This window comes from Diospyros lotus, chromosome 3 (genome assembly GCF_014633365.1).
Source record: "Diospyros lotus cultivar Yz01 chromosome 3, ASM1463336v1, whole genome shotgun sequence".
In the NCBI taxonomy this organism is placed as follows: Eukaryota; Viridiplantae; Streptophyta; class Magnoliopsida; order Ericales; family Ebenaceae; genus Diospyros; species Diospyros lotus.
The window spans coordinates 38,453,373-38,476,139 of NC_068340.1; the positions used below are offsets into that span (position 1 = coordinate 38,453,373).

The following is a 22,767-nucleotide window of genomic DNA, read 5'->3' on the forward strand; positions in this document are numbered from 1 at the left end:
GTATTTATTAGATATTGTGTACGGTACTTAATAAAAAAATATTTTAATGATAAAAGCTTTTACTCAAATTTTTCTTAACTTTATATAGATGCTTTTACTTTTCTTACAAACTTTGGTTTAAAAATTTGTATTGATGGGTAAAAAAATTTATGTAGCTGTCAAAGTTAAATTCCAACCTAACCCTATGTTATTTGGGGTGAAATTTACCTAAACTAAATCTTAATTTTATCGATTAGCTTCGCTGATATAAATGGTTTTGCTTCATTAGTTCCAATCTGGCGGAGTGACCTCCTAGTTATTACTTCCTGCCAGAGGAGGATGAAGGCCTCGTGAATTAGGAAGCACCCTTCACTACCCCCAAGCTAAGGGAAAAAGAAAAAAAAAACAATAATATCTTCAATCTGCTGAATGTAATTCATCTACCCTCTAGATAATAGCAATTTATCAACTATGATTGTTTGAGGAGCCCATACTTAATGTTCATTCAAGTCTCTTCTACACCTCAAATGCAAAAAGTCCATGTCTGCACTCTACAAATAATGCGTCCATCGGGCTTCAGGCTCAAGTCTACTCCGCCTGAGAGCTGCATTTGTCAGAAAACAGAAAAAGGGCTGCCAAAATTCAAAATGAATCAAAATATCTGTTGCGCCGTGGTTGAAGAGTCCCGAAGAAGGGCTACCTCCCTCTTCACAAATGACGGTAAGGCGAAGGCAGCTCTGTGAATCTGTTGTGCAAAGAGGCAACTAGTCATTCAGAACCAGTGATTTTTTGCATGAATTCATTTGCTAGTTCAACTAAATGATAAATGTTATTGGTGTGGAATCTGCAATTTCAAGCACCAAACTTGGCAACCACATCCTTTCAGGCATGAATTTGAATAGTTGAGTAGGGTGTCGAGGGTTTGTCATCTGGATCACATATCAATGAGGCGACCTAAATAAATAGTGAGAATATTGGCCCATTTTTATTGGTACTTCAATTCAAAGCTCCAGAAAGCAGCAAAAATATCAGTCATGTTTAACTGGTCAGTGGTATTTTTTCTAGTCTATGCTCGACTCAGTTAAGCATTTGGCCAACTACCTGCCCTGTGTACTAGTTTGTATGAGAGTCATACTTAATAAAGGGCAGTAATTTCAGTTCAACACGTTCTATTACAGCATAAGTTAATTACTTCAATTGGTATCTGTTTAAATGGCTGCCAGAGAGAGGAGGATCCAAGAGAAGCCTAGCAACTTGTGCAAACAGTAGCTCAAATTCCTCACTTCATCAAAAAGGTCGAGTGTTGTTCATGGAGTTAAATGTTGACCTTCTATTGATTGAAAAACATCAAAAGATTACTCAAGAAGAATTGCTAAACTATAACGATTAAAAAGCAAAATCTAATAGACAATAATTGGCAAAGAAACTGATGTGGTTCAAATAAATAACATCAAAAAACAAAACTAAGCTCAAACTAGGCAAGACCGAAATTTGCAGTAAAGACCCTATGAGATTTGTTGTATTGTACAATAAACAATTTATTATTCCAGCGTGAACATAAAATGTTTGAAGCAAATAATTGAGATTATAAAATTATCTAGAAAAGAAATAGATCATATAAGTACTTGAATACGAAAACTTATCTATAATTATCTCTTGGTCATCTAAAACATGTTAGAATTTCAGCAGTTGTGAAATTAAGAAATACTTGTAGTAATCAAATTCATGTGCAATCAACTGTAACAATTTGATCACATATCCTTTTCTTTTATCTCAACTTAAAGAAATTCTATGGTACTAAAATTCAAGTCAGGCGTAAATCCAGCTGTAAAAGTCAATTACTAATATCCTTCTTTTTATAAGTCAGTAACTGTAATAATAAAAGGGGAAAATAGAAATAAAGTTACCATTATCAAGCAATTATTACTAAGAAAAAAAAAGATTATGTTCCAAGGGAGGGAGGGAGTGTAACTACCTCAGAGTTGTAAAACCTTAGTTCTCTTCTAAACTTCAGCCCTCCCTCTACTTTTTCAATAGGATTGATAGGATGAATAAAATCCACAGGTGGCCCCTCCGTTGAGCATATCAGAAATCCAATCACTCCACTAGCCATTTTCAGATAAAAATAACACAACACAGAATCTAGTGAGAAACATTTAAAACTAAAATCTTCCATCATAAAAATTACAGAAAGAAAACATCTGCATCGTAGCAATTGAGGGAATGCATCGAGTACCTAGGGTATGTGGGAACACTTGCCCATGCATAATGAACAGAACCCTTGAATGTTTCATGACAGATAGAGATCATGTCTTGAATAAGATGGGTGTGAAGCCACATACTCTCTGCCATGTTACACAGAACACCCCCCGGCCTTAACGCTCTAGCTATTGTCTCAAAAAACGGCCTTTCCACAAGTTCTTGTGCAGGGCCTAAATCAACAGAAAACCCGACAATAAATATCTTTTTACATCATTAGGTGTTTTAGGACATAAAAACCATCTTAAGCATGCACAGAAGAGGATCCATAATTACCAACAGGGTCTGATGAATCAACAATAACTGCATCATACTTTCCAGCAGGTGCGTGCCTTAAAAATTCAGAAGCTGCAAAATCATTAAGAGAAGATAAAAAGGGAAGTCTAGCAATTAACCAAAAAGCTTGGAAAAGAGGCTTTAATTGCATATAAACGATCAATAGGCTAGGGCCTTCACTTAACAGCAAGCATAAAACAATTAGAATATCTTGTCCACATACCATCACCAATATGGAGTTGCACACGAGGATCCTCAAAGCCAATAGCTAACTCCGGAAAAAACTTCTTACTAACCTGTTTTGTAAATATACATGGCTCAAGTAACAACAGGAAAGAAAAAAGAAAAAGAAGAAAAAAAAAAAAAAAAAAAAGCTAAGCGGTAACATCATTCACCACTTACATCTATAACCATCTTATCTATCTCACAGATATCAATGAGTTCAACAGAACTATGGCGAGAAATTTCCCTAAGAACTCCACCATCACCACCACCTACAACCAAAACCTGCAGAGCAATTTAATTAAATTAGATTCAGAACAACTAAGGAAAAAGAAAGATATAATACCTTGTAAAATCATGACGACCCAAAGATGACTAGCTCTAAGAACAACAATTTTCTCCGGCCACTCATAATGAAATTAAGAGTTCTGCATACATATATTGTAAATAATACATGTCCAGGCTGAATTTGTCTCACGTTCTTTTGAACTAATAAAACTGAGAAAAATTTGTACAAGATGCAAGTATCAATACCAACTTCAATGAAAAACCATTTGCTGATCCGGAAAAACTACTCTGCCTTTATTTTTCAACTTTTTTATATCAAGAGCAACGGGCATATGGGCTCATCAAAACCAATACTATGTTCAAAAAACAAGATGAACACTTAATTACATATAAAAATGTCACATCAAGCACCCAAATAGATTATTTCCTCATGAGACAAGAGGATCGATTATGTTGTAGGGATTCTAAGGTGATACCAGGGGAGTGTTTGACTACTCAACATAGACTTTTGGTACTTGACGTCCAAGTAAAAAATTAAAAGAGAAAAAATCACATAAAACAAAATCCAAGAATTAGGTGGTGGGATTTAAAAGGGGAGAAACAATTAATCCTCAAAGAAAAATTAAGGAGTAGAAGGGAATGGAATGGAGAAGGACAGGCAAACCAAATGTGAAGGGAAATGGCTACTGCCCTAAGAAGCATGGCAAAGGTAGTCTTGGAGAGACAAATGGTAGAGCTCCAAACCTTAAGGAGTCTTGGTGGTGGAATGAAGAAGTATAATTGAAAATTAGAAATAAGAAAACTTGCTATAAGGCTATATATCAGTGCAACAATGAAGAAAACCTAAAAAATTATAAAGAAGCAAAAAATGCAGCAAAAAGAGCTGTTAGTGAAGCAAGGTCAAAAGCATATGAAAATTTATATAAATGACTTGATACAAAAGATGGAGAAAGGGATATGTATAAATTAGCTAAAGCAAGAGAAGAAAAACAAGGGATCTAAACCAAGTAAAATGCATAAAAGATGAAAACCAAAATGTATTAGTGAATGAGGAAGCGATTAAGGAGAGACGGAAGGAGTATTTCACAAAATTATTCAATGATGGTGGGGACACAAGAGTTAGGTTGGAACATCTTAGTAACTCCGAAGAGAACGTAAGTTATACATTTTATCGACGCATAAGTTCAAATGAAATAAGGCAAGCATTAAAAAAGATGAAAAATCCGTTAGGCCTCCGGTGTTGCGGACCTACCAAAGGCGCTACAGGAATCAAGGGCAAGGTGGTGACATAGCTGGATGGCGTAACAACCAACATGTGCACCAAGGGTAGAGTGGGAACTTGGCGCATGTGCATAACCAGATGCGATTGTGGGGGGGAATAACAACCTATAAATAGGGAACATAAGAGAGAGAAATGGTGAAGAATTTTGAGTAGAATTGTAGGAGAGACCTAGGCCTCTCGAATGCCCAATCTTGTTCTTTGTTTACATTTTTCCTTGTATTTTGGAGTTGAAATACTAGCAATAATTTTCCTTAATTCATTGGAATCCTATTTATTGTCTGGAATCCCATCAAAATCATAAGGCGGTGAGACCAGATAATATACCAATAGAAGCAAGGAAATGCATGGGAGAAGAAAACATCTCTTGGCTAACGAAATTATTTAACGCGATTCTTAAATAAAAAAAGATGCCAGATAAGTGAAGAAAGAGTACTTTGGTTCCTATATACAAGAACAAAGGAGATGTTCAAAATTGTAAAAATTACAGAGAAATTAAGTTAATGAGTCATACCATGAAACTCTGGGAGAGAGTAAAAGAGCAGAGGCTCAGAAAAGAAACAAATGTTTTCGAAAATCAGTTTGATTTTATGCCTAGTAGGTTAACAATAGAAGCTATATACCTATTGAGGCGTCTAATGGAAAGGTATCGGGATCATCAGAAAGACTTGCATATGGTGTTTATAGATCTAGAAAAGGCCTATGATAGGGTCCCTAGAGAAGTATTATGGAGGGTTTTAGAAAAGAAAGGAGTCCGAATAACTTATATACAAGTCCTTAAGGACATGTATCACGGCGCAAAGACAAGGGTCAGAACATGCGGAGGGGAAACTGAACCGTTTAAAATTACAATAGGACTGCATCAAGGTTCTGCACTAAATCCATACTTATTTGCTTTAGTAATTGATGAACTCACTAAACACATTCAGACAGAGATGCCATGGTGTATGCTATTTGCAGATGACATAGTGTTAGTGGATGAAACAAAAGAGGGAGTGAACACTAAGCTTGAGTTGTGGAGAAACAATTTAGAATCTAAGGGATTTAAATTAAGTAGAAGGAAAATAGAATATATGGAATGTAAATTTAGTAAGAATGCAAGAGTGGATGATATTATAATAAAATTGGAAGACCAAATCTTACAAAGAAAAGACCATTTTCGATATTTGGGATTAGTGATTCAAAAAGATGGAGAAATTCACGAGGATGTCACGCATAGAATTAAGGCAGGTTGGTTAAAATGGAAAAATGCATCGGGGGTGTTATGTGATGGTAAAATCCCATTAAAATTGAAAGAAAAATTTTATAGGACAGCTATAAGACTAGTCTTGTTGTATGGCTCAGAACGTTGGGCAGTTAAATACCAACATGAGCAAAAGACGAGCGTAGCGGAGATGAGAATACTAAGATGAATCAGCGGCCATATAAAAAAAGATAAAATTAGAAATGAGGTTATTCGTAATAAGGTAGGAGTAGTGCCAATCGAGGAGAAGATGAGAGAGACTAGACTAAGATGATTTGGTCATGTGAGAAAGAGACCAAGAGACGCTCATGTGAGGAGAGTTGATGAAATGGAACAATTAGTCAAAAAAGAGGTAGAGGCAGACCCAAGAAGACTTTGGAAGAGACACTAAAATTTGATATGAAATGTATGGACCTAAATGAAGATATGACAAAAGACAAAAATACATGAAAGTCTAGAATTCATGTAGCCGACCCCACATAGTGGGATAAAGGCTGGATATGTGGTATTGTAAATGTGATGAGTTCTGCATACACATTGTAAATATAACTCAAGGCTGAATTTGTCACATCCCACATGATACTTTTGACCTAGTAAAACTAAGAAAAAATTGTACGTGATGCAAGTGTGCCACACCAACTTCAAGGGAGAATTATTTGTTGATTCAGAAAAACTGCTCATCTTTTTTTTTTCAACATTTTATATTCAAAAACAATAAAGAACTGTCACACCCTTAGGGTTGAACTAGGGTGTGAAAGGGGATTTGGAAATTAAGAGAGAAATTTGGGAAAGAAATCAGATGAGAGGGAGAGAAACAACATATGAGATAAGGGAGAAGATAACCGAGAGAGAGAAATATTAGGAAAGAATAGTAGCAAGAAGAAGAGATCACAGAGAAGAATTAGAGAGAATTCAGAATATTCATCAATCCATTTCCTATCCAACGTAGGTTGTGGCTTAATATATAAGCTCACAGCTGTAGCTACAAGATAAGGTATTGTAACTGCCTAAGCTACAAGACAAAAAAGGGAAAAAGACAAAAAGAAAAAATATCCTAACAACCTCTAGCTGCAAGACAAATAAAACTAACAGAAATAGAAATTAAAAAAAAAATTACAGAAAACCAAAATTACAAATAATACCCTTGGAATGTGACAAGAACTTCTGAATATATACAACAACACATTAACAAGCACACAACTTTCGTACACATACGTCATAGAGAAATTAACCCACAATAAAGACCACACAACTTTGGTAGGGTAATGAACAGTTAAAATTGGCCCTTGGTAACAATTCTCTGGGAATTCAAAAAATTATTCTCATAATTTCATACACATCCTCAAAATTCTTTTCAGCTTCACAAGCAAAGAAAGAACTTTTCCACCATGACAGTATGCATCCTGTTAAAGTTAAAATAGAAGAGCAAAATGAACAAAAAAAATGCAGCTAGATTCAAGTCTCCTCACACTTCATCACCTTATAATTGCATTAGCCCCATATTATTGCTATTCCAGTTGAAATTAACTATTAAGGAAAAATATAAAGCACCAGTGCATCAATGGTGAACCTATAACTTGAGAATTACATTTTTGGGGGAATGAATTGAACAAAGGGGAAGATGAGCTATCATCTCCTGATAGGCACATTCATCTTTCTCAGTCAATTGGACAATGCCATCAAGCACAAGCACTTTCCCGAATGTTGAGGACTGAACATAAAAGAACCAGTATAAGCAAATGCATAAATAAGACAATAAATGGCAGAAACAAAGAAATCACAGAAGGCATGGTATACTACTAAGAGATGAAAATGAGAACCTCAAAAACCAGGATCTCTTGATATTCTGACTTCTCCTTGTACAACATCTTTTCTACTTTCAGTGAATGTGCTTCTCCTGTAAGTGCAGACTCAAATTGTGTCAATCATAGCAGTGAAATTGTAAAGTTAGGGTAAAGTACAGCCTAAAGGTTCCAAATATCAAAAAATAAGAACATTTTTTTTTCATCTAGATATAGCACCCGAACCACACCGATCAAATGCTCAACAATAGAAGTGAATCAGCGGTGGAACTTTTGGTTTTCCCAATCCTCTAGTGCTACATCTAGATGAAAGAAAAAGCTCAACTGTAGAACTTTGGTTTCTCTCAGATTATTACTAAATGCCTCTTAAGTCAAAATCCATGCGCCAGATTATTACTGGTTCTGGTGCTACATCTAAGCAATAGAAAAGATCATATAAGTTAGATGAGATATAGGTTTCGGTTGCTTTTGGAACTTTTGGTTTTCCCAATGCTCTAGAAATTTTATGAACAAGAACTGTCAGCGAAGATGGCAAAGAGGAAACTCTAATATGTTCAAGGGTCAAAAGAACTATATCATTTGAGGAGGATTATGCAACTAAAGTAACACATACCAGGCCACATTGGGTTGTTGAAATACACTCGCTTCCCAGCTTCACCAGTAAAAAACAATATGAGGGTAAGAAAGTTAATAAATATACCTATTTTCTGTAGCATCAGACATTTAAAAAAAAAAAAAAGAACAGATGCAAAGAAGCAAAAGTATGACCAGAGCAAGACTCAGGTTCTGAGAACCATCCAGAAACAACTGTTGAATGGCATATAGCCTCCAGCTCAGGGTCTGAAGCCCTAGCTTTCAAGCAGCACGAAGGGATAATAGCCTTGTCTGAAGCATTCTTGCTGTCATTCACCTTCCCATCCATAATCTTCTGGCATTCCAAACCGCTTCCTGCGCCGGCCTCCATATATTATCCTTTTCTGCTCCGGCTCCAGTCTCTAAACCAACAAAACTTATTCAGATCAATTGAAAAAATTGGTGTAAAAAATTGCCAAGGCATCAACATTTGTGTCCATGTGCACAAACAGAAGAAGCAAGCAAGCAGAGAGAATATGATTTAAGTAAAATATAGAAAACTTCAGCTTGTTTTAGTGCAGCGATCGCTTTATGCATTAAACTCATATTTCAAGCCAAAAAAAGAAAAAATACAACCTAAAGAAATAGAAACAACACGATAGAAAGATTTTTTTTTTAACAAGGTCAGTGTCAAAGAAGAGCTTTCTATCTATTACCAGGCAGTAAAAAAAAAAAAATCACAAAAGAATAATAGAATCAACTACAAGAACAAGGAATGTTAAAAACAGGTTTCCCTCTAGATATAGAGGAAAAATCAATTTGGATTAAAAACAAACTTGTACAAACAAAAGCAACAAAATATGGCCCACCTAACAAGCAGGGATGGCACTAAAATAACTATATTTTCGAAATAGAAAGAAAATTTAATCACAACTTCCCAAATTTGACAAACACTCGCCCGTGCAAGAAAACGATTGCAATTTGAGCCCCCGCCCCCCCCGATCAAACGTTCATTTACAAAGACTTCAAAATTTGTAAAAGAGGGTTTAAAGAGTAAGACAGGGGAAAAGAATATCACAATTAAGAATTCCACCATATATTAGCAGCAAAGTCCTCGCATTTACCGTCCCTCAGTCTGAGCAAAAACCGTGCACAATTACAATTGTTGAATCTCGAATCGAATCATTAAACAAACAAAAACCAGACAATAGTAAATTATAGCAACAGAAGAACTCCGATTTTTTCTCTCATTCTATTCTAAAGCTTTCTCGGGAACCAAACAGCGCAGAGGGATAAAAGGAACCACGGAAACCCCTCCATTCAACAAACTAACGAATCAGAAAAAATTCGAAGGCATAACAAAGAGAGAATCTTGATAGATCTTGCCTGTGTTAACAGCGACGTGCTTGATTATATATGTATATATATGCCGCGAGCAGTGACGAAGAATCGAACGTACAGTTCCGCAGAAAATGGCTCTCTCTCTTGGGTTCGTCAATAAGCCGAGAGCTCCTTTTTTGGGTTCGATGTGTTGCGTTTTGAGTGTTTGGGCGGAAGATGGTGGGCTATCTATCTTTCTATTCCCTATTCTAGAACGTGGAAGGAATTGTTCGCTTGAATGAAAGGACGGATTTATCCCTCAGCTTTAATATAGTATTAGCGTCTCGCTTTGAGTTTGCATTACATAATAATGAATCACATAATAAAGGTAAACACGAGCGTTACAGTAATAAAGACTGACTGAATAATTTGATTTTGACATCTTATATCTTAAGGAAACGCAAATTTAAATTAATTTTATTTCATAGTCTGGTATAAGTGAATATTAAATATAAGGGATAATCTAACATTAATAAGAGAGAAGATCACTATTTTGTCCAAATATATTTAATAAGGAAAAGAAAAGAAAAGACAAAACCCGTCCGAATGTTATAAAAATTATTTAAATCCCATTGAAGTTGAAGGGGCAAAATTGGCATCAAATTTTAAAGAAAGTGGGTAAAATATATTATTTTTCCCAAGTCTTAGGAACTGACTCTAAAATGTTGGTTGGTTGGAAACTCATGAGAGAAATATATATTATAAATTCTGTACGAAGACGCCTTTCATGACTTTGGGTAATTAGCACATTTTTAGTGAATTAATTAGCATGATTTTGGGTAATTAACTAGCATAACACTTTTTACCTTATTTTTAACACAGATTTTTTAGCTAACTATTATTTACCAATAAATCAATTATTTACATGGTAATGTTAACCATTGTCATTGTCTTTAGGGGTAATAATTAATTTTTTTTTTAAACAATGTGTATTTAACCATACACGTTTATATAAGTTTAATAGGAACAGAAATTTATGATACTATTAAGAGAATCACAAAAAAAAAAAAAAAAAAATGTTCACAGGATAGGGATGAGAATATGGTGGCCCATTTATTCATTTCACTTACATTCTTTTTTTTTAACAAAATTTTAAATAAACTCTATATTTATATATCAATTTTTATACTCATTTTAATTTTCAAAGGGGGTAAATGGGGATCCATTGAGAAACTATTGCCATCCCTTTTACAATTACAAGCATTTAAGAGTTAATCTAGAGGAATAACAAAAAGAAAGAAAGATGGGCAAAAGTTGTCTGCGTGGGAGACGAGAAAAAGGAGTTTTAAGTGTAGCAACTACTGAAAAGAGCTTACTTTTTCTTTCTTCAATAGTTAAATGGCTTTGGGTTTCAAAAGAGGCAGTGGAATGCCAATTTTCAATGAAAAAAAATGTACATGTTTATGAACATTTGAAACGGCTTGGCTTGGGAGGCATCTGGAGAAGCTCCACATTTCCTTCAACTTCAAGCATCTCCACAACTTTCCTAATGGAAGGACGATCACCGGCCACCAGGCTTCATCTGGGATGCACCACAAAGCTACAACCATTATTTTCTTCACCATTTCCCTCTCCTCCTCCGAGCCCCCTCCCACTTCTACGCGTCTCCCCTCCGTTAACTGGTCATAAACCCATGAAGGGAAGAAGGCTTGGCTTGAATCAGCCGATGCATTCCAAGTTCCTCCTCCTGCCAGCCATTTCCATCAACAACATTACGAAACTGTACACATCGCGCGGCTTTATACGAAACGCCTCCAATGTTTTTGTAGATCAACTCTGGCGCCATGTAGCCTATGGTTCCTCTTGCAGCAGTCAGATACACAATGCTATCGTCAATTTCGCAAGCCCAAAGTCCAAAACTTTGGGAATAAAATTCCTATCAGTATCAAGCAAAATGTTGTGGGGCTTGATATCGAAATGCAGCATCTGCATCTCACAACCTCTGTGCAGGTAATCAATCCCACGAGCAACTCCAAGAACAATCTCAAACATCTGTCTTTTCGTTACATTGAAATAATGATTTTACTTAAAGACAGGGGGGCAAAGCAAGAAGCCCGTCGCTTGCATTCTGGGCAGATCCATCTCCCCCACCCTTCGCGGAAGCCATATTCCAGAGACCTGTTCACATCAGGAAACGAAAGGCCGGTGCCAGCTTCATGCCACAGATGCCATGATAAACCAAGGGTCATGGCATCCACAGTGGAGGAATCAGCCAAATCCCAGACCATCACCCTTCCAACCGGTGCACAGTAATAATTAACTTCGCCGCCGCAGCAACCACCTGTTCTGTTTAAATAGGCGCCGGAGCTCACCGGATTGTCGCAGTGAACGAACGCCACTATCCTCGTATCATACGAGATTGAGTACGGATCGACCACATTGGAGCAGGCGTTGCTGTGGATGCGGGCGCCCACCAACAGGATTCCATTGCGGCGGTAGTCGATGTCCTGGACATAGTATTTTTCGGCATAGAGGTTTAGTACTGTGCGGTTGTAGTCGCAGGCCAGAGCGAAGGCTTGGTCGGAGCATCTGGTTGGCATCTGGCCTTGCAGCGCGAAAGGGAAGCTGATATTCTGGATATCTCCGCACGAAAACTGGGATTCATTGGCTTGGCTGATTACTGAAAATGGAAGAAAAAGTAGAGGAAGAAGATGGTCTCTGTAGCCTGAGGCCTTGATTAGCCTAATTCTACGAGAGAGAGAGAGAGAGAGAGAGAGAGAGAGAGAGAGACTTAAATCCGACGATCGAAGGGAGGAGGGGCAGTCATCAACGTTTCAACAGAGGGGTCGAAGAAAAGCAGGGAGCCTTAATCAGCAAGTAGTTAGCCGCTGAAATATTCCAGAAACCAAGCAAAGAGAAGGCGAAGAAGATGACTTCCCTTTTCGTTCTCTTCTGCTTCTGCTTCTTATTGTTGCTGGAGCTATCTTCAGGGCAAATGGACGACGGGTGCAGCCCGGCAAGGTGTTGAACCATCCGGTTCCCATTCCGGCAACAGGTCATACAAATACAAATCAGATGTGTATAGATTTGGAATGTTGCTGCTAGAAATGGTTGGAGGGAGGAGGAGCAATGAGAATGCTGGCCGGCCAAGTGTACTTGCCGGAATGGCTTCACAGCTGTTTAGATCGAGGAGAAGGGTTGGGAAATGGAATTAACGATGACGGAGATGCAAGGATCGCAAAGAAACTGGCAATTGTAGGGCTTTGGTGCATTCAATGGTACCCAGTAGACAGACATTCTACGAGTGGTGTGGTTCATATGTTGGAAGGAGACGAACATACTCTGCTCATGCCCCCCAATCCAATCCATTACCTCTACGGAGATTATGGGTGGGAGGCCTTCTGCTATTAACAATCACTTGGAATCTATTGCTGAATTTCAGTGACAAAATTCTGTTTGCATGTCAGTTTCACTAGTCCCGTAAGTATAAGATCGGTAGTTTGCTTTCTCTTATTTCAACTTATTATTATTATTATTCTCTCCCATAACTATAAATGTTTAAAGCAATTGCATGTGCATGTGAAAGATATGATCATAGTAACTAAGATACATCTGATAAATGTGTAATCATCTGAGAAGTGATGAATTAAAAATGAGATTGATTTGGGTAGCTTTTGTTGGTCCTGTGAGAGTAAAGAGTGTAGAAAAAGTTTTAACAAAATGCATACAAACATCATTGTTGTTGTTAATTTATTCACTCATCCAACAATGATGTTATACTTGTAACTATTCAAGTTTGGAATAGTTACAAGTATCCCTCAAATTTTAAAATTGTACCATCCTCCCTTCTACGTATCACAATTAGTAAAATTATCTCAAGGATACGAGTGTAATTAATTTCTACTTATATTGTCAAAGATAGAGAAAGAAACAAAGATTACATTACTCTGAAAAGAATGATTCATAGTCCAAATTCGGATCGACCCGTAATATTCAATCAGAATTCTCCTCGTTTGGACTGATTATCACTGCCGAAACTGTAAACCATCGATGGCCACCAATTAGGCGTCCTCAACTGTTGGCGACCGCTCAGGGGGCTTTCTACAAATTGGGCAAGTGGCATTCAAGGAGAGCCACTCACCGATGCAATCAGCATGGAAGTAATGCCGGCATCCCGGCATGCTCCTCAGAGGGTCCCCCGGCTTGTAATCCGACAAGCATATTGGGCAGGTGTTGCAGCCGGGATTGGGCAGCCGCCGGCTCTCGCCAAGGACCACCTTGGGGAATGACTCTATTGTGGAGGCGTCAAGGCGCGGTGTGGCGGCGGGCGGCAGAACAACCACAGAGGTGGTTGCGAATTCTGGTATTCCGTCACGCGTTCTCCTGCCAAAGAACTTGACCTTCCCAAAGATGAAACAGACGAGTCCGAGTGCGAGTATCACGGCTCCCATTGTAATGGCGTGGCGAGCAATCCTAGGAATTCCTGAAAAAAATTGATATAAGTTGGAGTTTCATCTTGATTTATCAAATGAAATTAATTGTTCCACCAATCCACTTGCTATATACGGATTATTAATTTATTCGCCGCCGCGGCGCCCCCCCGGGGGGGGGGGGGGCGGGGGTTGTTGAGAGCTAAAGAGACTCACTGGGCCTATGGAATGGGGTCAAAAAGACCCAAATGCTTTTGCCCAGTCTCTTCCTCTCATTTTTTATGGTCGCGATGCGATTGCTGACTATTGCTGTCTTCGTCTCGTTGTCGACCGCTGCTGCTATCGTCTCGCTACCATCGCCTTGTCACCTCGCTGCCATCGCCTCACCCACCGTCAGAGGATGCAACGACGGTCGACAAGGTGACGAGACGATGGCAATAGCAGTCGGCGACCGACAATCGCGGTCATGGAAAGAGAGAGAGAGGAGAGGCGAATGCAATAACATCCCTTGTAAATTTGTATTGTGGGTAAGAGCATTTTAATCTTTTTGTCCTCATTCGGTAATCTTCTCTGTCAATCTTTCTAGCCCTGTAAAAGAACCCTATTTGAGATGCATGGGTACAGTTATTTGAATTTTGAATTAACCCAAATTTAAATGAATTACGATTAAATTTGTAATTTTTTTAAACTCCAAAATAACTAAATCTAAAAACAAAATTAAAGAAATCGACATTAATTAAATTCTTATGTTGCTTTCTTGGTTCGCTTCTTTAGAGTTCTAAACTTCTAATATAATAATAATATATAATTATTCTGTTCATAGGAATTGGGTGGAATTGAGTCTTTATAACTGATAGTTAAACTTAGACCCCATCCATTTGATGGCAAATGGGTTTTAGAGAATTATAGCCAGGCCTGAATCAAATTGTCAAAAGATCTGAATCAAACCAATCTATCATGTTAATTTCATCCTATTCTAAAGTTTATCCAAATCCAAGGACACCCCTAATATTTATCATTGTAATAATGAAATTATAGGTTTGTGTTCGTTTAAAAATGAATTTAACATCATTTTAACATGGAATGGGCATACAAGGCAAGAGACAGGTTACCATGCTGAGGAGAGTTTCTGCAGATGATTTCAAGACTAGCATTGCTCTTGAACCCACACTGCTCCCCCTTCGACTCGCACCTCCCGCAGCTGGGTTTATTCCAAGTTAGCCGAAGATCGTTGCTGAGATCCGAAGACAAAACCTCTTCGTAGAATGGCAACTGAACTGGGACTGAAATGGTTGCAATCCATTCACAGCTCGACGACAACACTCGAATGCCTCTCACAGAAGATGTAGCAAAAACTGTGTAGTTAGAGCCACTAAGGCAAGCTATGGGGTTTAGCTGATACTTGGTGTGGCCCAAGGAGCAGTTAAACAATTTAAAACTCTGGTCAAGAACGCCTTCAAAGGGAGAGCGAGAAAGATCTAGGGAAAGAAGGCGGCCGGGGAGGCAGTTATCTGGATCATTGATCCATATTTCCTGCGTGCCATAGTCTATGGATTGGACAGTGAATTTTCCCGAGCCTGGAAGCTCAAGAACCGTCTGGTTTGTGCCATCGCAGGATAGGTCGAAACCTGGGTATCCACAAGGCTTGGGTTGGCTATTTGCCACTCGGAAAGGGAACCGGATTGAGACCTCTCTCGGGTGGCAGGAGGTGGCCGAACAAAGTGCTGTGCTAGTGGCCGAGATCGGGAAGGAGAAGGAGATGGAGATGGAGAAGAAGATAATGAAGAAGGTGGTGGTTTTATTAATTTGGGTGGCCATTTGGCCGGCGAAGTTGAGTGGTTTTGGTAAGAATGTAGAATGTAAGAGGAGTTTCTGCTTCTGGGTGGCGTTAGACTTTATGGCATTTGCGTGACAGGTGGATGGTTAATAGATGAGAATTAATTTCCTAATTGGGCGTGCTGTGAAAAGTCAAGGTAAACGCGCTCATATCAAGCTAATTGTTAAGAACTCGTTCAAAATATAAGATTGCATCAATCACATATAGGCCCCGTTTGATAGCCATTCTTTTCCCTAGAAAGACATTTTTTCAATCTAATTTTCCACTTGTATAGTGTTTGACAGCCAAAATTTAAGGCAACTCATTTTCCAATTTCTTGTCACGTGATTACTTTTTCCTTCAAATCACGAAAACCATTTTCCTTGGGAGGGAGGAACTCTAATTTTCAAAGCAATCGAAGCAGCCAACACACTGTGCTCTCGTCTTCATCTTCTCCTAAAAAAAGATTTGCAGCGAGAGAGGGATAGAGAGCAAACGAGAGGGATGGCGAGCGAGCAAGAGAGAAAGAGCCAGCGAGAAAGAGAACAAGTGGGTCAACGACGATGAGCAAGAAAACAACTTTCCAGAAATATGTATGTATGTGTGGGTATATATATATATATATGTATATGTGTGCAAACAAGAGGAAAGGCAGGCAAGCGAGCGAGAAAGAGGGGCAACAACAAGAGAGAGGGCGAGCGAGCGAGTGGGTCGACAGCGACGGATGAGTGAGCGACGATGTTGAGCGAGCACACACATATACATATATATGTGTGTATCTATATATACATTTATGTATATATATGTCTATGGGAGATGTGTATGTGTGTATGTATGATTGTGTGTGTGATTGTGTCAAAATCACGTAAAAATTAGTAAGTTTGGAAAACAAAAAAAATTTAATTTTGTGATTTGATTTTATTAGGGAAATATTTAGTTAATCTAAAATAGGTTATTATTTTGATTTTTTTTGCATACGATTCAATATTTTTAATACATTTTCACCATTGAATTTCATGAAAAATATGTTATTTTTTATGAAAAATAATACTTATCAAACACGAAATGTCAAGAAAATGATTAAATTCTATAAAAAATATTATCAATCAAACACTAAAAGATAAAAAATAACATCATTTTCTAGATAGAAAATTATATCAATCAAACAACTTAAACTTTCAATTTTTAGAAATTCATTTTCTATATAATTCAATTCTTTGAAATTTATTTTTTTTTCACTCAAATTCTACCCTTGTAATCAAACGCACCCTAAATGTGACGTCGCACAAATATTGATCCCAGCCAAAGAATCCTTAGGGTAAGGCACATATAGCTTAAGGATAATGATGATCTTATTTTAGATGTATGCTAAAAAATGTCAAGGAAATAACATATTTTTTAATAATTATAACTTTTTATAAAAGTTATAATAGATCTTTTCTATTTTCAAAACAAGTGAGTAGAAAGATTTTTATAACGGAATTGTTATGTTATATGTGTCGGGCAAAATCAAAAGGGGACATAGATTCCCTCCCCTCCCCACGCAACTCCCTACATGCCTACGTCGAGCAAACCTAATGCAAACAATAGAACAAATCTCTAATTAGTAATTATTTAAAAGATTATATGGTTTACCCTAATAATCATCTCATATGATGAATGGTTTGTTCAATCACCATAAACTATCTCTATTTCATTGTATGGTTTCCCCTCTCAAAAGAAAATACCCTAAACCTAACAAAACAAACAAAAATACCAAAGGGAAGCCAAATTGCTCACCAAGCCAAAATTTAGCAAGCCAAACGAAAAATAAATCTCACCTCCAATGATGCTCGCCATCGATAGAATTGCTCGCCAAAATTTTGGTGAAACTCAAAACTCTCACCAGATTTGGCGACTGAAATTGACCAACTTACCCTCACCATCTCTCCTCTCACAATGGCCATCTACGTCGGAATAGGAATAGGCTCAACTAGAGGCAACAAAAGATAAAATTGGTCAGAGAACATGGGTTGCAGGCGTGCCAACTAGCAGATCCGAAGAAAAGAAGTTACAGACAAGGCGAAAGAGGAAATTAGGACGACGACCACGCGGTGGCCATGAGCAACAAAGCGAAGGTGGTGACCAGCAGACGAGCCATCAACAACGAGGAGCAGAACAAGTGGCAACGGGTTATAGGCCTTGCATAGATTTAGATTTGTGATTTTGAATTTTTATTTATTTATTTGTATATTAGATGAATAATATTGTGTATTTATATATTTAGTTATTAATTTATATATTTGATTATTGATAGTGTGTATGTATGAATTTAATTATTTTGTATATTTGATTATTAATTATGTATGTATATTTAATTATTAATTTTATGTATGCGTGTATTAGATTATTTTGTATTAAATTATAAAATAAATAATAAATTTTTATAGTAGTTAAAATTATAAGTTAGATAAAATAAATAAAATTAAAATTTATTAAAAAATAAATAAAATAAAAAGAAGAATAAAAGTGTAATTGGAGCTGCGTTGGAGATGGTCTTAATCATATGTTTGAAGTTTGAAGCGAAGAGTTTGTGAGGACATGAGGTGACTCAAAAAGTGGAAGTCTTGAGGAGGAGTTGGCCAGTCTCTTTCATTAGACTGGGCAAGCTTGGGTTCAGCAAATCAGGAAACAGAAACCATGGACAAAAAGGTTTGAGTGAAGTTGAGTTTACTCGGCAAAAGAAAGGTCTGAAAGAAATTTATGTAAGCTGAGAAGGTCAATCTAAATGATAACACTGAATGGATTGAAAGAGAAAAAGATCGAACACAAATCAATTAGGCCGAGTACGAACAGAGCTTTCATAGACTCCTACTACAATTGAAAAATAGAACCTTTACATGGGTGGTTTGAATTGAAAATTCTACAATAATAATCTCACAGTAAAATCTTTTAATATGCAACTAACGGAAAGTTTTTCACATGATAGATGGTCTACAAATAGGATTGCTACTACATTGAAAAATAGTAACTTTACATAGTTCAGAACAGAAAATTCTACGAGAATAATCTCACAGTAACATCTTTTATGATGCAACTAATGTAAAGTTTTATACATGATATGTGGTCTGCAAATAGGCACATTATAATTTTTTTTTTCTTATGGTCACCGACTGGCTTGCACAAGAAAATTAAAATCTCACCAGATTAACTAATGATTAGTCCCAAATTTTGAATACATAATAATATTTTGAAGTCACCATACATCCAGTATAATATCTTATTCCAAGACTTGTCAAAATCAAAATGGAATAATCAGTAGCAATATTTGGACGGAGCGTAGTCAAGTAAGTTTGAACAACAATTGCACATAAAAAATCTGTACTAGTTAGCCCGGAAACTTTGATCAACTTTCACAACTAAATAGAACCCTCTTTCAACTGCTTAGATAAATATAAATCTAGCTCTGTGGACTTTCGGAATCTCTTCAGTTTTTCTTTTTCTCAAATGACCAATTAGACAACTGTGTTTTTTAAGGAAAGCACTGTTACAGTATATAAATGAGTACATAATAAAAGTACTTGCAACCAATGAGAGGGCAATTGTCACCAGCTGAGAATTGTTCAAGTTTGACAAGGTGACATGAATAACACCTTTTGGGACGCTAGATTTTGGCCAAATCCACATTTAGGGCATTAAAACTAAAGAATTAGTGATTCTAGAACGATTCTGTTTAGGTTCCAATATTATCAGTTTTGGTGCTAGAGGTCTAAATTACTGGCGTTAGGATTAGATTACATCCTTAACACTTTAACAGAGTATTTTGTTGTATTAGTTGTTTGTTGTTTTAGTAGTATTTCTTGTATTTTGTTGTTTGCAGATACAATGGCATTTCTGTAATTATTGAAACTATGGTTTTATTATTTAAGGGCTGAGATCATGAATGAGATCAATGAGGCATTTTACAACTTTCTTCTCTCTATTCTAACATGGTATCAGAGCATTTTTGAAACCCTAGGCTACTTTCCGTCGATCTCCAAAGTTGTGCCCTAGGATTTCTTCCGCTTGCTTCGCCTCTTTTCGTTGATTTTGATGCCGTGTTCTTCTTCTTCGGCTACGATTGTGAATCTCCTTTGTTCGGAGATTTGCAATTCCTTTCGACTGCTCGCGATTCTCCTTTATTTGAAGATTTGCGATCGATTGTTTCTTTTGGTGATCGTGAATCTTGCAATCTCTTTTGTTCTGCATTTTACTATCTTTCCCATTTCTCTGCACAAATTGTTCGTCCATATCAATCTATGCAACGGAAATTCCAAATCTTTCTTCTTCCTCGTCAAGGCGTAATTCTACCATTAATTCTACCTAACTGTAATTTTGTTATCAGATTGTTAGCCTAGGGAGGGCCCACGGGTGAGGGCCAGAATAGGACAAAAGCGGTTGTTATAACCGCTTAGAGGGTGTGATATGCTGAGGCAGCCCCCTTGCTAAGAGTGTATATACTCTCCAAGGCACTCTTGGTGGGGATTATCGAATTTTTGGAAGAGCAATCTGAATTCTCTCTCAATTTCTCTCAGTTCTCTTCTCTTCCTCTATTCTCTTTTCCCTATTCTTCTCTATATTTCCCCTGTTATTTCTTTGTCGCTATTATCTGGTTCTCACCGAATTAGAAAAACAATTATTGTCACCGCCCAGCAGTGACAATTTGATATTAGAGCTTGTTCTCGACCAGAGTTCGGTTGGTGGGTGAGACGATGGCGGAAGGAACCTGCATGAAGAACTTTTAGTCGCAGCTACAACAAGTCAATTCAACCATGTCCAAGCTCCAGAGTCTGATGGACCAACTGGAGCTGGGGACTGAACGAAACCATGAGGCGATCATAGCAGTTGATTGTAAGGTGGAAGGCTCAATCGGGGGGTTGGAAAGGAGATTGGACGGGGCTCTCTCTCAGATACGCGAGGATATCATGCAGAGGAGGGAAAAAATGGGAGCACAACTTCAACAATTCATGGTAATGTTTACACGCCAGAACTTGGTAAGAATTGCTCCCGATTTTCCCCCTAGAGATAGAATATAACCTATTTTATGAGATAATGGAATGAACCGAAGGCATGGGACTTCTGAAATTGAGGTTGAACAGGACAAGGATGTAGAAACCATGATGGATAGGGGTCGGGAGATGCAGGGACATCATCAACATCCTACGGTTCCCTATGCCTCGGATGGAGATCCCTATTTTTTATGGGAATAACCCCAGATGGTGGGTGAGAAAGTGTGAGCGCATGTTTGATTGGTATAACATACCAAATGGGAGAAGAGTGGCCTTAGTAGCTGCTTATTTTGATGATATGGTAGATGCTTGGTACCAGGGTTGGAATAGAGTAAGGGATAATCCCACCTAGGAAGAGTTTGCTGATAAATTATGTGAGAGGTTTGGGGAGAGGAGTATTGTCAAGTCTCTGAGAAGAGACTTTAAGTTTCTGTGATCTAAGAAAATTCGAGAGAGAGAGAAATAGAAAGAACTTGGAAGGAAAAGAGAAGAGAAGAATTGAATTTAGAGGGAAAGAGCTTATCATTCAAATCGGATAACTCCCATCCTCCAATACAAGGCCTTATATAGGCTCTTCCCACAGTATGTGATCATAATCGTGAGGCTCCTCTCTAACTACTTACATGCAAGTGGCCATGTGGCTATTTTTATTACAGAATTTCAATAATACCCTTGGAGTCCTAACAAGTATGTCTGATATTATCGAAGAATTTAATAAGTTAAGACAAGTGGGTGAAGTAAGGACTTACTTAAGGAGGTTTGAGGAGCTTAGATCATTGATGATCAATCATAACCCCCTCCTATCCGAGGCTTATTTTGTATCCAATTTCTTAAGTGGCCTTAGTGAGGATTTAAGACCTATGGTAAAGATGATTAGGCCACGGGCAATTGAACAAGCTGTAAAGAGTGTAAGGTTGCAGGAGATGGAGGTGGAGGCCTTGATGAAGAAGCAAAGATAGCAGCAAAAGGCCATAACAGTGGGGACTTCTAATCAAGGAGGAAGAGGACTCCATTGTGCCTGGGTTAGAGGTGACCCCATGGGTGAAGAATTTGAGGGGTCAGAAGCGGAATCGGAGATGGAGCTTGACAGCGGCGGCAAAGTTGTTGCAGCGAGTATGCGGCAACGATGATGGAGCTTGACGGCGTAGAGGCGGTGAGGAGATTGCGATGGAGCTAGAGGCGGTGAGGAGGTACCGACAGCGTTGAGTTGAGAGGAGTATGAGAGGGTGAGACGACTGAGAGGAGAGGCTTTGGAATCGACAAAGGGTAAAATTTAAACCAAAAAATTAGGCGTCCCAGACGGCTAGGCATCGTCGCCCAATTAATCAGGCTGACGCCTAAAGGGACCGACTAGGCCATATTCGCGGCGGCCAGGGGCCGCCTAGCGCCTCACCAGCACCTGGGTGGCCGCCTAGGCTAATTTTTAAAACACTGGATGAATTGGAACAATGGCCAACGGAACGTAAATGAAACAGATGGAGATGCAGTTACAACAAATAACTGAGGCAATGACGAGGGTGCAAACTCGGATAGGTTCGACGGAGGATATAATCGGAGTTGTCGTTGATCGAAAACTAGATGCCATCTCAAATCGGTTGTGAAGGGAGATGCGAAACCAAATCAGGGAGGAGATGCGAGAGCATAGCAACATGGTGCGAGACCAGATGCAACAATTCGCGATGATGTTCGCTAATCAGGTACCGGTAAGGCTTGTAAAATAAGCTAGGGCAGAGAATAGAACGCAAACAATGAGGAGAAGAAATGCTCTGAATATTCCGATCAATGAATAATCAAAAGAAAACAAGACTAGGCTGATTATATACTTATTCAGCCAAATCTAAAACTACCGACATAATAAAGGAAATAACAAGAAGCGCAAATAAGAAGCGCAAGTTTAAAACACTGTTGCTACAACAGAAAGCAACATATACAATATAAATGAATAACAGCAAAATCAAAAACAGCTTATGTGATATTTTCTTTAACATTTCCCCTCAACGAAAACTCCCTTCTGACCAGCTGCTTTCCTGAAACCTCTTGAACAGTTGAGATTGTTTGAATAGGTGACTCTTTGAGTCTGATCTTGGCACACAAAGCCTGAAATCTGCTTCTTGGCAAACTCTTAGTAAAAATATCAGCTAGCTGATGTAAAGTAGGCACATACCGAATTTCAACCTCACCATTTTCAATCTTTTCTCGCACAAAATGAACATCAATCTCAATATGTTTAGTATGAGAATGGAAAACCAGATT

General features: G+C 38.0%; 2 protein-coding genes across 4 annotated transcripts; both read right to left on the minus strand.

The window, feature by feature from the left end:
* Positions 1-223: 223 nt before the first annotated feature.
* Positions 224-9,481, minus strand: LOC127798497 (spermine synthase-like). Of its 3 annotated transcripts, none has more exons than XM_052332102.1 (11): positions 9,308-9,480; positions 8,117-8,343; positions 7,962-8,000; positions 7,367-7,443; positions 7,135-7,257; positions 2,917-3,021; positions 2,738-2,810; positions 2,515-2,586; positions 2,216-2,411; positions 1,955-2,084; positions 224-724 (listed from the first exon to the last, which is right to left on the minus strand). In XM_052332102.1, the coding sequence occupies exons 2-11, from the start codon at positions 8,310-8,312 to the stop codon at positions 632-634; spliced, it is 1,104 nt and encodes a 367-aa protein (XP_052188062.1). In that variant the 5' UTR covers positions 8,313-8,343; positions 9,308-9,480; the 3' UTR covers positions 224-631. The 3 variants fall into 3 exon arrangements, with proteins under 3 accessions (XP_052188062.1, XP_052188064.1, XP_052188063.1); XM_052332103.1 differs by lacking the exon at positions 224-724 and adding an exon at positions 738-1,309 and having other exon boundaries at positions 9,308-9,481; XM_052332104.1 differs by lacking the exon at positions 7,135-7,257 and having other exon boundaries at positions 9,308-9,481.
* A 3,431-nt stretch (positions 9,482-12,912) lies between these two features.
* On the minus strand, positions 12,913-16,112 carry LOC127797975 (putative RING-H2 finger protein ATL21B). The gene is made up of 2 exons (XM_052331222.1): positions 14,784-16,112; positions 12,913-13,724 (listed from the first exon to the last, which is right to left on the minus strand). The coding sequence occupies exons 1-2, from the start codon at positions 15,487-15,489 to the stop codon at positions 13,303-13,305; spliced, it is 1,128 nt and encodes a 375-aa protein (XP_052187182.1). The 5' UTR covers positions 15,490-16,112; the 3' UTR covers positions 12,913-13,302.
* Between the last annotated feature and the right edge of the window lie 6,655 nt (positions 16,113-22,767).

Excerpts from the sequence above, each read along its gene's own strand:
- LOC127798497 (XM_052332102.1), bottom strand. The coding sequence starts at position 8,312 with ATGGAGGCCGGCGCAGGAAGCGGTTTGGAATGCCAGAAGATTATGGAT. Across the intron at positions 8,001-8,116 it reads AGAACCTGAGTCTTGCTCTG|CTGGGAAGCGAGTGTATTTC; the intron begins GTCATACTTTTG and ends TTACTGGTGAAG. Across the intron at positions 2,412-2,514 it reads TGATTCATCAGACCCTGTTG|GCCCTGCACAAGAACTTGTG; the intron begins GTAATTATGGAT and ends CTGTTGATTTAG.
- LOC127797975 (XM_052331222.1), bottom strand. The coding sequence starts at position 15,489 with ATGGCCACCCAAATTAATAAAACCACCACCTTCTTCATTATCTTCTTC. Across the intron at positions 13,725-14,783 it reads CAGAAACTCTCCTCAGCATG|GAATTCCTAGGATTGCTCGC; the intron begins GTAACCTGTCTC and ends AATTTTTTTCAG.